At 38.6% G+C, this 14,422-nt stretch overlaps 1 protein-coding gene across 10 annotated transcripts in view; it reads right to left on the reverse strand.

Annotated features, from left to right (window-relative positions):
* The window catches only part of VEZT (vezatin, adherens junctions transmembrane protein), a 72,610-nt gene that overhangs the window by 47,824 nt on the left and 10,364 nt on the right, over positions 1 to 14,422 (reverse strand). Inside the window, exon 1 of one of the 10 annotated variants that reach the window (XM_060165160.1) lies at positions 12,398 to 12,443. The exons of 7 other annotated variants lie outside the window; for them this stretch is intronic. Coding sequence is in view for 2 of the 3 variants with exons in the window: in XM_060165153.1 (XP_060021136.1) it covers positions 6,422 to 6,442 (21 nt within the window). In the remaining variant the exon portion in view is untranslated. Of the gene's footprint in view, positions 1 to 2,549; positions 2,574 to 6,421; positions 6,573 to 12,397; positions 12,444 to 14,422 lie in introns of those variants that run through there. 2 more of the 10 variants (XM_060165153.1, XM_060165154.1) reach the window with 2 other exon arrangements.

The following is a 14,422-nucleotide window of genomic DNA, read 5'->3' on the forward strand; positions in this document are numbered from 1 at the left end:
TGATTAGGCAGATAGATAGTAGCCAGGTGAGTAGTGTACTATCATTTAGTAACCTGGGAGGCGCAATCCCTCCAAGGTCAGCAAGGCTCCAAGTTGTTAAATGCATCAGAATACAGAAAGTAAAGAGATGGCTAATAGATGTCAGATTTTATATTCTGTAAGGTCTAAAATGCAGACCCTTGCATGGTACAATTTTTAATTCACTTATATATTTCCCCCCCTCTCTTGAGGCTGTCCTCATCTCAAATTATTCCCCTTTCACTGGTGGCTCTAAGTTTCACAGAACTACAGTCTCTTAAATCCGGAAAACAAATCTGGATTTTTTTTCCTGTGAGTATATTTTAGAAAATGGCAGCTCCTCCAAAACTTCACAGAATTGGTATTCTTATGATCTATAGGCTCCATGATTTTTCTGTTTACTCATTCCAGGGTTCCAGTTTCCCACAGGCTATGGGGGCCATAGGTAGTGGACATCTGGAAATAGCCCTTGACTTGCTCCCTCTGCCCATTTCTCAGGCTAAAGCAGTGTTTACCTCTGGTTTGGAAATGTCAGTGGAGGCTGCTAATTCTGTTTGATGCTACCAGCTGCACTTTTTTCTCACAAGAGGATGATCAGTGTAGACTCTCATCTGTTTGTTGATTCCTTCCCCACAAATTCCTCCCCGAACAGCAGCACTAAACATTTACTGAGTAACCACACTGCCAGGCATTGTTCTAAGCATTTTTATGTACTAACTCTCATCTTTACAATAACTTTTTATGGCAGAACTCATTTAAGATAAGAGGAAACTAAGGCACAGAGAGACCAAGTAACTTGGCCAAGGTCACAGAAACAGTAAATGGTAGAGCCAGGATTTGAACCTAGGCAGCCTGACAGAGTTAAAGCTGTTATTTACTCCACTACATTGCAAATAACTTAAAGTAAATAAGTTCATTAACTTGGTCTAATATAGTATTTTGTATAGTTTGCATATTTTTTAACCAGAAACAGAACTTGTAATTTTTAAATTACTTAACAGATTAAGTTAGAAAATTCAAAACAGGTCAGGATAAGTCTCCCGATAATATCTACATTTATTACCAATCATTTCTCTTTCAGATGAGCTATAATTCATATGCATTTGCCTCAGATTACACAAGCCTAGAAGCTGGCTACAAAGAATCTTGTTTTAAAAATCCAATGAGCTGGACTTAAAAGTGGTTTGAAAGAGTAGAGTGTTATTACAATGACAATATATTCATGTGTGTTATTTGTGTGGAAAAAGGTGCCCAACGTAAGGTCTGATTAAAAAGATGCTGAATTCTTAATTTAGCAAATGAATAGAATGATCCCGAGCACTTTTCTATATCAAAACTAATGATCTACTTGACTATTACACAGTTCCTTTATTTACAGCATCAGTACTATATCAAAGCAAAATGCTAACTACTATCAGATGTTATGTGATCTCTGCAAGTCTATATTAAACACAAAAAGCAATAGGAAAATAGTTAGCTACTAACAGAAGGTAGTAGGAGGCAGGAAGCATTGGCATAGAAACCTGAAATTGTGTGATGTAGAAGTAACTGTTAATGAAGACTTTACAATGATATAAATCTGTGCTTAGTAGCCTTTAATTTCCATTCCCTTGTTAATAGAATTTATCAAATTACTTACAGGTAACTTTATTTTAAAAGTCTGTATCAATTTTTAGTTTCTTCAGGAAAAAACTACTATAATTTAAGTTACATACTTTAAAAAGTTTCTATCATACCAGTAGAACCTCTAAAAGATCTTTTATTCAAAACAAAATCTTTAAGGAAAAAGATATCTGTAAAAGGAATCTGATGGAGAATATTTGCCTGAAAACAATTATTTATTAGCTATTAAAATATTTTAAAAGTCTTTTATCTGAATATTGCTTAAAGCTGTAGGTCTAAATGTGATTATCAATATAGAACAGCATTTTTTGTGGAAAATATGATTGAAAAGGATGAACTCCCGTTGTCAGTTGCTATGATTTCCTTATTTCTTCCCAGCTAACTGCAGAACCCCACAAAATAAGCTGATGAGGAAGACAAGACTGTCATTACCAAATTACACAAGGTAGCTATTTTCTCTATTTTTAATGAAGAAGCTTTTGGTATATAAAGAGCTAAAACCGTCACAGTTAACAAAACCCTACAAAGGGAAATAAATTTCTCCACTACTATTAATTATAATGCCAATATACAGAATTTCTATAGACCTTTCACTTATCTTTAATCAGTAGACAATCACAAAGTATAATTTAAAAATAACTACTTATTGCCCCCCCACCTTAAACCTTGAATAATATCATAGAAAAGTACCTTGCAAAATTAAAGATATTATAAAATAACAGGAAATACTTTTTGGAGTATACACATTTCAGTATAACTTCTAAATTACTATTCCAAAAGCCCCAAATCCATGTGTTAATTTAATTGTTCCTCATTATCAGCAAAGCAAAATCTAATCATAAAACTTAAAAAGATTAAGTAAGCTAAAAGGGTTCTTTAAAATTGGTCCAATGAATTAAACTACTCACAGGCAGCATAGTTCTAATTTCTCCACTTGACCTAGAGGAAAAATTTACTGCCTCTTGACCATATTCCTTTGATCCATACACTTCTTTCTTTGATGGTTCCCACTTGTTTCTCCAGCACTACCGTACAAAAATGGCCACTGTACTGGAGGGCGTGTCTTCATCATTACTAAGCATTTTCCTATCAGAAGCAGTTCTTTGAAAAAACCTGAACATAATTTCTTCAGTGCCACTCAGTATTACTCCATAACTGCAGAAGTAGTAATAGGGATAGTGGTGTTTAAAAAATACCATTAGAGAATATTACTTAATATTTACATTTACTTAGGTTTTTTTAAAAACCAACAGCAGATAAGACATATATTCATAAATTTTCCTGGCTGCAGGCTTCTGATATTTTCCAACAGAAATTCATCCTATCCAATTAATCTTTCATGAAATGTTATAAACAACAAAAAGCTTTAAAAACATTAACTTTACATTTTTCCTATATAATAGTACAAATATACTTAAGTACAATAGCATCTAGTCCAAAACAAAACATATTCATCAAAAGAAAGATGAAGAGATGCAAAGGGAGAAAACTCACACAGCTTATAGGTTCAACTGATTAAAAACAAAGAGCAATAGTGACTTGGTCTTAACTAAGGAAAGAGAAGAAAGTGATCCTGATTGAGCTCTCTCTAGTTCTTAGGCTACCCTTAATGTTATTCAGTATATGGTTCATCAACTGGCATATATTGGGCACTTACTGAATGTACAGTAGAAGCAAGATGAGAAAGGAAAACTATCATTTTTAACTGCGTTAGAAAAAAAATTAGAGCCAGGTTAAACACACTGGCAAAATGTTGGGTGTGAGAAGAGCGTGCAGTAAACATTAAAATGAGGTTTGGACATTATTAGATCACATCCAACCTTATTTTCTTTTTTCCTTATTCCAAATAATAATAATAATAAAAAAGGTGGAGACAGAATTTGTGGTTCTGTTAAGAGACAGAGGGGAGGTCTTTATCTCAAAATGATTCATTATTCCCTATTATCAGGGAGATTCTGCAAGGAAAAGTAAAACCAAAAGAACATGGCAAAATATATACTAAAGTAGAAAATCCACTTTAATAAACGTGTTAAAGAGATATGAGGTTAACGATTGTGGATTTATCAGCAAAATCCCACAATAGGATATAGTTGGCCAGATTCTGTCAGCAAAATAAATTACAAAGTGGATTTAAAAATAAAGGATGTCCTCAAATATTTCAAATAAAGATGAATAGGCATTCGATCTTCTGTAGTGGGAGTAACAATACATGTGATAGCAATACTCTAAAAATCCAGAGGCAATGAAGTCAGTACACTAACACTATAGCCCTGTGGAGTACACTGAGCTTTGGGCCTTTTCTCCTAACTCCTTAAGGCATGATTTGCTCCTGGGAACTCAGAGAACACCTGGTAGAGAACCAGGAAAACTAAAATTGAGCCAAGGTTTTTGATCTAAAAATAGATTGGAGGGCTTCCCTGGTGGCATGGGGGTTAAGAATCCGCCTGCCAATGCAGGGAACATGGGTTTGAGCCCTGGTCCGGGAAGATCCCACATGCCGCGGAGCAACTAAGCCCATGTGCCACAACTACTGAGCCCATGTGCCACAACTACTGAAGCCCGTGCACCTAGAGCCCACGCTCCGCAACAAAAGAAGCCACCGCAATGAGAAGCCCGCTCTTGGCAACAGAATAGCCCCCGAATAGCCCCCAAATAGAAGCGAAGACCCAATGCAGCCAAAAATAAATAAATAAAATAAAATAAAATAAATAAAAAAATAAAAGCAGACAGGAAATGAGCAGAATCTCTTCCTGTATTTCCTAATTAATGGAAGCCCCTAGGGGCCTACAGTCATTTAGTAAACCAACCTACCAGATTCAAGAAAAATTTAATACTAAAGGATGATCTGGTATAACTCCTTTATAACAGATGGGAAACAAGCTTTAGAGAAATTAAGTGATTCACTCAAGATATCATTGCTAATCAATCTTAGTCTCTTGATTACTAGTCTAGTTCCCTTTCCACAATGTTTTCAAAAAATGAAAGCTGTAGGGCTTCCCTGGTGGCGCAGTGGTTAAAGAATCCGCCAGTCAAGGCAGGGGACATGGGTTCGAGCCCTGGTCCGGGAAGATCCCACATGCCGCGGAGCAACTAAGCCTGTGCGCCACAACTACTGAGCCTGCACTCTAGAGCCCGCGAGCCACAACTACTGAGCCCGTGTGCTGCAACTACTGAAGCCCATGCGCCTAGAGGCCATACTCCACAACGAAAAGCCACCGCAGTGAGAAGACTAGTCCCCACTAGCCGCCACTAGAGAAAGCCTGCGTGCAGCAACGAAGACCCAACACAACCAAAAAATAAAAAAATAAAAAATAAATAAAAATAAATAAATTAAAAAAAGAAAGCTATTAATATAGCTACATAAGTAATTAAAAGTAATTTAAGAACTGTGTATCACAGCTTGAGACAAAGGAACCTGCATTCTAATAAATGCAATAAAAATACATAAAAGAGAGAGAGACTAATTTACTACCTTTTGTGATGTTTACATATTTTTTAAAATGTTCAAATCTATATTGGAGCTCTGAGGATACATGATGAAGCCAAAATAGTAGAAACAACATGACCCAGACAGAAAAAAAGCAAAGACTTGTCCCTCAAGAAAAATTTGTACAATTCATTTTAAACAAATTTATTCTTGCATATGTGGTAATAAACTAGCTTTGGACTTAATGGTCAATCTTGTATGTCAATAGGTTCAGATTTAATATCTCCATTAATAAATTTCCTTTCTATTACAGATACTGATAAAAGCAGGAATTTTGCTATGCTTCTGATCTCAGCTGCTATTCAGAAGTAAATTACAAAATACAACTGTAAAGCTTTATGTACTACGGGTAACTGAAAATGCATTTTAAGGAAAAATAAGATGACACAACAATACCTACAATTTTATATGTATCATTTTTCCAGACAGCAAGCTCCATTGTCAAAATAGCAAATACTGTCAATGTATACATACACAGACGAAAACAATTTCCTTCCATTAGTCAAATCACTATTGCAAGTAGGAAAGAATCTACAAACGTTACTTATAAAACATGCCTTACTGTTCTTTAGAGATGTAAAATAACCTTTAAAAATATAAAGAAAGGAGAATCTTTCAAGCAAGAGAGGATTTTTTTGTAACTTTCTTTTAAATGTGGGAGATTATGTGAGAGCCATCTCACATTCATTTGACTGATTTAGCGCTGGGGGTCAGGGGAAGCTAAACCTGCCAAGCTGAACACACTGCCAACAAAGGGTTAACATTTAATAATTTACTGAGAAGGATGAAGGAGGGAAAGAAGGCAAGACAAGAGGGGCTTTCCCAGTTCTGAACAGTTACTTTCCCCAGTCATGAACAAGGGAAAAAAGAATGAATTTCAACAAATATCAAAAGGAATTCAACTACAGAAAAGGGTTACCATGGATGGAGAGTTCATAGAGTAAAAAAGTCCCTTGAGAACAACACTGTCCCTCTAAGAAAGTTACCAAAAAATGGTTTAGATGCACTACAAATAATGCAAAGAGGCAGAAATATTAGTCCTTTAAATAATCAGTTCTTATTTTCAGGTACTCTTCCCTCTAGGAGTAGAAGGATTCAAGATAGGATAAATGACTCAAAATTTCTGCAATTAATCTATGATGAAAAAATCCAACAGCTATGAATGAGCAATATCAGAACTAGTCTCCTAAGGTGACTAGAGAATTTTTACTCTCAAAACATCTTAATTAGAAATTACAATAACAGAGCAAAATGACAACACTGGTATCAGTATTTATCTTGCTTAATACCCACGTTAGATATGGAGTCCATCATTTTCTAAACTTTGTCCTGTTGCTGCTCAGCCTGAGTGTGAGGTTATGTTGTCCTTCCCACTTCAGTCTCCAGGGGGTAGTCAGGCTCCAAGATAAAGGAACTAACTTTGAAGATATATACGGAATCTAGCCTTGAAGAAATGAAAGTGGTCAGATTCTAGGGCAAGGGCCAGAGGACCAGAAGTTGGGCCTGGGAACCTCACTCTTCCTTCCTTTTCTTTCAGACCATTCCCAGTCCTTCCAGACTAGGAGGACTCAAAGGTGACTTCTGGAGGGAGAATACAAAAGACCAAGATTAGAAGATAGTAAAATTGACCAATAATCAAGGAAATTGGTATTAAACCAAGCCATTTCAAAAAGGTTTTAAATAGGGAAAGGATGTGATTAGAATAGTTTCCAAAACTTTGCTTGATTTAAAATTAAAATTTTAACACAGCACATGACTCTCTGAGTTAGTTTTAAGACATAAACGAGTCTGATTTCCGATTCTGAAAATCATTAAAATAACAGTATTACACCGTATACTAAAAACATCCCAGTTGCGGGTGGAGTCAAGATGGCGGACTAGGAGGATGTGGAATTCATGTCTCCACACAACTAGGGGACCTACCAGGCACCGGTACGGGACCACGGACACCTAAGGGGAAGGGAAGAACTGTCAGCAACCAGGTAGGAAATGGGGCGTGGGGGGGGTGTGAAGGGAGAGAAGAAGTGGAGGTGGGAGGGGACTGGCAACGTTGAGGGGCGGCTGGGGAAGGGGAAGGGATCCCACACCCGAAGGGGTAAGTTGGGGGACCAGAGGATCAAAAGGGAGTGTGGCCAGGTGTCCCCTGCCCACTTGGGCCCCCAGGAACCTGCTGAGATTGGGCCTGATCCTCTGCCCACCTAGGCCCCCTCCAGCCGTGCAGGTCCTGAGGGAGGGGGAGGGAGGGAATGGGGAGCAAAAGTAAAGGCTGGACCCTGAGGGGGTGCTGGGGGAGGGGAGGAGTTCCTACACCCAGCCAGACCCACCCATGGTTAGGGGTCCAGCAGCAATGGGGGGTTCCCTGGGGGAGATGGTGGGGGAGGGGCACGAAGGAACAGAAAGGAATGGGGCCAGCGCTTTCCCTGTCCACTTAGGCACCGGGGAGCCTGTTGGGCTCCTGGGCCTGATGTTCTGCCCTCGGAACCTCCCTCCTGCCCCACAGAACCCAAGCCCTGCCCCTATACCCCAACCCAGGGCCCCACCTCTACACTTGGAGACCCCATCCAACGTGCTGGGCCCAAGCCCCCCCCCCGACACCCTCACCCAGGGCTCTACCTCCAAACCCTGGAACTCCACACTCCAGAGGCCCCCCTTTCCACGGCTGCCCCTCCCCTTCCGAGCAGGTCCTAAGCAGAGGCCCCACCCCACGCTTCAACGTCGCCCCCCACCACCCGCCTAGGTCCTGCCCCACCCTAAACCCTGCCCCTGCCTAAACTCCATCCCCATAGCCAAGGCTTTTTTTTTCCCTTCTTTTTTCCTCATTTAGATTGGGGTTCTATTTTACCTTGCTGACTCGCTGTTGATTCATTTATATTTTTCCTAATAAATCTTTTATTTTTCTAATTTTATTTCTTTCTTTCTTTTTTTTTTTTTGCGGTACGTGGGCCTCTCACTGTTGTGGCCTCTCCTGTTGCGGAGCACAGGCTCCGGACGCACAGGCTCAGCGGCACGTGGGATCTTCCTGGACTGGGGCACGAACCCGTGTCCCCTGCATCGGCAGGTGGACTCTCAACCACTGCGCCACCAGGGAAGCCCTATTTTATTCTTTATACTTTGTTATTGTCCTCTCCTTTTGGCTTGTTTCTCCCTGCCCCACCCCCCACTTTATTTTTCTTTTTTCTGTTGTGGTTTTATTTTACCTTGTTGCTGTTGTTTCAATTATATTTTTATTTTTCCTAATATATATTTTATCTTTCTAATTTTATTTTTTATTCTTTCATATTGTACTACACCTTTTTTTTGTTTGTTTGTTTCTTTTCTGCCATGCCATGAAGCTTGCGGGATCTCGGTTCCCAGGCCAGAGGTTGGGCCTGAGCTCCTGTGGTGGGAGCTGCTAGTCCAAATTGCTGGACTAACAGAGAACCTCAGCCCCAGGTAATATTAACTGGAGTGAGGCCTCCTGGAGGTCCTACTCTCAGCACCAAGACCCGGCTCTATCCAACTGCCTGAAAACTCCAGTGCTGGATGCCTCAGGCCAAACAACCAGTAAGACAAGAATACAGCCCCACCCATCAAAAAAAAAAAAAAAAAAAGAAACGACAAAAGTATGTTACAGACGAAAAAACAAGGTAAAAACCTACAAGACCAAGTAAGATGAAATAGGCAAACTACCTGACAAAGAATCCAGAGAAATGATAATGAAGATGATCCAAAATCTCAGAAACAGAATGGAGAAAACACAAGAAACATTTAACAAGGGTCTAGAAGAACTAAAGAGCAAACAAATGGTGATGAACAACACAATTACTGAAATTAAAAATACTCTAGAAGGAATCAATAGCAGAATAACTGAGGCAAAAGAATGGATAACTGAGCTGGAAGATACAATGGTGGAAATAACTGCCAGGGAGCAGAATGAGGAAAAAGAATGAAAAGAATTTAGGACAGTCTCAGAGACCTCTGGGACAACACTAAACGCACCAGCATTCGAATTACAGGGGTCCCAGAAGAAGAAAAGAAAGGGTCTGAGAAAATATTTTAAGAGATTATAGTCGAAAACTTCCCTAACACGGGACAGGAAATAGTCAATCAAGTCCAGGAAGCGCAGAGAGTCCCATACAGGATAAACCCAAAGAGAAACACACCGAGACACATATTAATCAAACTATCAATAATTAAATACAAAGAAAAAATATTAAAAGCAGCAAGGGAAAAGCAGCAAATAACATGCAAGGGAATCCCCATAAGGTTAACAGCAGATCTTTCAGCAGAAACTCTGCAAGCCAGAAGGGACTGGCAAGACATATTTAAAGTGATGAAAGGGAAAAACCTACAACCAAGATTGTTCAACTCAGCAAGGATCTCATTCAGATTCGATGGAGAAATTAAAACCTTTACAAACAATCAAAAGGTAAGAGAATTCAGCACCACCAAGTCAGCTTTACAACAAATGCTAAAGGAACTTCCCTAGGCAGGAAACACAAGAAAAGGAAAAGACCTACAAAAACAAACCCAAAACAATTAAGAAAATGGTAATAGGAACATACCTATCGATAATTACCTTAAATGTAAATGGATTAAATGCGCCAACCAAAAGACACAGGCTGGCTGAATGGATACAAAAACAAGACCTGGACATATGCTGTCTACAGGAGACCCACTTCAGACCTAGGGACACATACAGACTGAAAGTGAGGGGATGGAAAAAGATATCCATGCAAATGGAAATCAAAAGAAAGCTGGAGTAGTAATTCTCGTATCAGACAAAATAGACTTTAAAATAAAGAACGTTACAAGAGACAAGGAAGGACACTACATAATGACCAAGGGATCAATCCAAGAAGAAGGTGTAACAATTGTAAATATTTATGCACCCAACATAGGAGCAACTCAATACATAAGGCAAGTGCTAACAGCCATAAAAGAAGAAATCGACAGAAACACAATAATAGAAGGGGATTTTAACACCCCACTTTCACCAATGGACAGATCATCCAAAATGAAAATAAATAAGGAAACACAAGCTTTAAATGACACATTAAACAAAATGGACTTAATTGATATTTATAGGACATTCCATCCAAAAACAAGACAATACACTTTCTTCTCAAGTGCTCATGGAACATTCTCCAGGATAGACCATACCTTGGATCACAAATCAAGCCTTGGTAAATTTAAGAAAATTGAAATCGTATCAAGTATCTTTTCCGACCACAATGCTATGAGACTAGATATCAATTACAGGAAAAAAAAAACTGTAAAAAATACAAACACATGGAGGCTAAACAATACACTACTAAATAACCGAGAGATCACTGAAGAAATCAAAGAGGAAATCAAAAAATACCTAGAAACAAATGACAATGGAAACACGATGACCCAAAACCTATGGGATGCAGCAAAAGCAGTTCTAAGAGGGAAGTTTACAGCAATACAATCCTACCTCAAGAAACACCTCAAAAAAAAAATACCTAACCTTACACCTAAAGCAATTAGAGAAAGAAGAACAAGAAAACCCCAAAGTTAGCAGAAGGAAAGAAATCATAAAGATCAGATCAGAAATAAATGAAAAAGAAATGAAGGAAACAAGAGCAAAAATCAGTAAAACTAAAACCTGGTTCCTTGATAAGATAAACAAAATTGATAAACCATTAGCCAGACTCATCAAGAAAAAAAGGGACAAGACTCAAATCAACAGAAATAGAAATGAAAAAGGAAAAGTAACAGCTGACACTGCAGAAATACAAAGGATTGTGAGACATTACTAAAGGCAACTATATGCCAATAAAAGAGACAACCTGGAAGAAATGTACAAATTCTTAGAAAAGTACAACCTTCCAAGACTGAACCAGGTAGAAATAGAAAATATAAACAAACCAATCACAAGCACTGAAATTGAAACTGTGATTAAAAAATCTTCCAACAAACAAAAGCACAGGACCAGAGGGCTTCACAGGAGAATTCTATCAAATATTTAGAGAAGAGCTAACACCTATCCTTCTCAAACTCTTCCAAAATATAGCAGAGGGAGGAACACTCCCAAACTCATTCTACAAGGCCACCATCACACTGATACCAAAACCAGACAAAGATGTCACAAAGAAAGAAAACTACAGGCCAATATCACTGATGAACATAGATGCAAAAATCCTCAACAAAATACTAGCAAACAGAATCCAACAGCACATTAAAAGGATCACACACCATGATCAAGTGGGGTTTATCCCAGGAATGCAAGGATTCTTCAACATACGCAAATCAATCAATGTGATACACCATATTAACAAATTGAAGAATAAAAACCATATGATCATCTCAACAAATGCAGAAAAAGCTTTCAACAAAATTCAACACCCATTTATGATAAAAACTCTACAGAAAGTAGGCAAAGAGAGAACCTACCTTAACATAATAAAGGTCATATATGACAAACCCACAGCCAACATTGTTCTTAACGCGGTGTAAAACTGAAACCATTTCCTCTAAGATCAGGAACAAGACAAGGTTGCCCACTCTCACCACTATTATTCAACATAGTTTTGGAAATTTTAGCCACAGCAAGCAGAGAAGAAAAAGAAATAAAAGGAATCCAAATCAGAAAAGAAGACGTAAAACTGTCACTGTTTGCAGATGACATGTACTATACATAGAGAATCCTAAAGATGCTACCAGAAAACTACCAGAGCTAATCAATTAATTTGGTAAAGTAGCAGGATACAAAATTAATGCACAGAAATCTCTTGCATTCCTATACACTAATGATGAAAAATCTGAAAGACAAATTAAGGAAACAATCCCATTTACCATTGCAACAAAAAGAATAAAATACCTAGGAATAAACCTACCTAAGGAGACAAAAGACCTGTATGCAGAAAACTATAAGACTCTGATGAAAGAAATTAAAGATGATACAAACAGATGGAGAGATATACCATGTTCTTGGATTGGAAGAATCAACATTGTGAAAATGACTATACTACCCAAAGCAATCTACAGATTCAGTGCAATCCCTATCAAACTACCACTGGAATTTTTCACAGAACTAGAACAAAAAATTTCACAATTTGTAATGGAAACACAAAAGACCCCAAATAGCCAAAGCAATCTTGAGAAAGAAAAACGGAGCCGGAGGAATCAGGCTCCCTGACGTCATACTACACTAAAAAGCTACAGTAATCAAGACAGTATGGTACTGGCACAAAACCAGAATATAGAACAATGGAACAGGATAGAAAGCCCAGAGATAAACCCATGCACATATGGTCACCTTACCTTTGATAAAGGAGGCAAGAGTACACAAAGGTTGGAGAAAATACAGCCTCTTCAATTAAGTGGTGCTGGGAAAACTGGACAGCTACATGTAAAAGAATGAAATTAGAACAATTCCTAACACCATACACAATAATAAACTCAAAATGGATTAAAGACCTAAATGTAAGGCCAGACACTGTAAAACTCTTAGAGGAAAACATAGGCAGAACACTCCATGACATAAATCACAGCAAGATCCTTTTTGACCCACCTCCTAGAGAAATGGAAATAAAAACAAAAATAAACAAATGGGACCTAATGAAACTTAAAAGCTTTTACACAGCAAAGGAAACCATAAACAAGACTAAAAGACAACTCTCAGGATGGGAGAAAATATTTGCAAACAAAGCAACTGACAAAAGATTAATCTCCGAAATATACAAGCAGCTCATGCAGCTCAATATCAAAAAAAACAAACAGCCCAATTCAAAAATGGGCAGAAGACGTAAATAGACATTTCTCCAAAGAAGATATACAGATTGCCAACAAACACATGAAAGGATGCTCAACATCACTAATCATTAGAGAAATGCAAATCAGAACTACAATGAGGTATCACCTCACACAGGTCAGAATGGCCATCATCAAAAAATCTACAAACAGGGCTTCCCTGGTGGCGCAGTGGTTGAGAGTCCGCCTGCCAATGCAGGGGACACGGGTTCGTGCCCCGGTCCGGGAGGATCCCACATGCCGCGGAGCTGCTGGGTCCGTGGGCCATGGCCGCTGGGCCTGCGCGTTCGGAGCCTGTGCTCCGCGGTGGGAGAGGCCACAACAGTGAGAGGCCCACGTACCGCAAAAAAAAAAAAAAAAAAAAACTACAAACAATAAATGCTGGAGAGGGTGTGGAGAAAAGGGAAGCCTCTTGCACTGTTGGTGGGAATGTAAATTGATACAGCCACTATGGAGAACAGTATGGAGATTCCTTAAAAAATTAAAAATAGAACTACCATACGACCCAGCAATCCCACTACTGGACATATGCCCTGAGAAAACTATAATTCAAAATGAGTCATGTACCACGGTGTTCATTGCAGCTCTATTTACAATAGCCAGAACATGGAAGCAACCTAAGTGTCCATCAACAGATGAATGGATAAAGAAGCTGTGGTACATATATACAATGGAATATTCCTCAGCCATAAAACGAAACGAAAATGAGTTATTTTTAGTGGGGTGGATGGGCCTAGAGTCTGTCATACAGAGTGAAGTAAGTCAGAAAGAGAAAAACAAATACCGTATGCTAACATATATATATGGAATCTAAAAAGAAAAATGGTTCATGAACCTAGGGGCAGGATAGGAATAAAGATGCATTTGTAGAGAATGGACTTGAGGACACGGGGAGGGGGAAGGGGAAGTTGGGATGAAGTGAAGAGTAGCACTGACATATATACACTACCAAACATAAAATAGATAGCTTGTGGGAAGCAGCTGCATAGCACAGGGAGATCAGCTCAGTGTTTTGTGACCACCTAGAGGGGTGGGATACGGAGAGTGGAAGGAGAACGCAAGAGGGAGGAGATAAAGGGATATATGTATATGTATAGCTGATTCACTTTGTTATACAGCAGAAACTAACACAACATTGTAAAGCAATTATACTCCAATATAGATGTTAAAAAAAATTTAAAAATAAAAATATCCCAGTTAAATTTTCTTAGGAGAAGGGAGGTTAGGTCCTATGATGGATATGGTGGGCTGGTTTGTTCAGCGTCTATACTACATTCCTTCCTAGTATGACTCCTGTATTAAAGGGATGGAAAGGCTAAATGTGATATTTTCCAAATTATCTTGCAGCTAGGGTTCTAGATATAAATGAGGGTTCCCAATTTGGAAGGAAGCAGAGATTCACTTCTTGCTGACCTTTTTGTTTTTTTTGCTGGTAAACAAAGCTGTGGATGCAAAATGTTTCTAAAGCAGTATTCCAATATGTATTCTCCAGCTTACCAGTAAGGCAGAGGCAGTTGTGGAAGAGACAGTGGACAG

This window comes from Lagenorhynchus albirostris, chromosome 11 (assembly GCF_949774975.1).
Source record: "Lagenorhynchus albirostris chromosome 11, mLagAlb1.1, whole genome shotgun sequence".
NCBI classification, from domain to species: Eukaryota; Metazoa; Chordata; class Mammalia; order Artiodactyla; family Delphinidae; genus Lagenorhynchus; species Lagenorhynchus albirostris.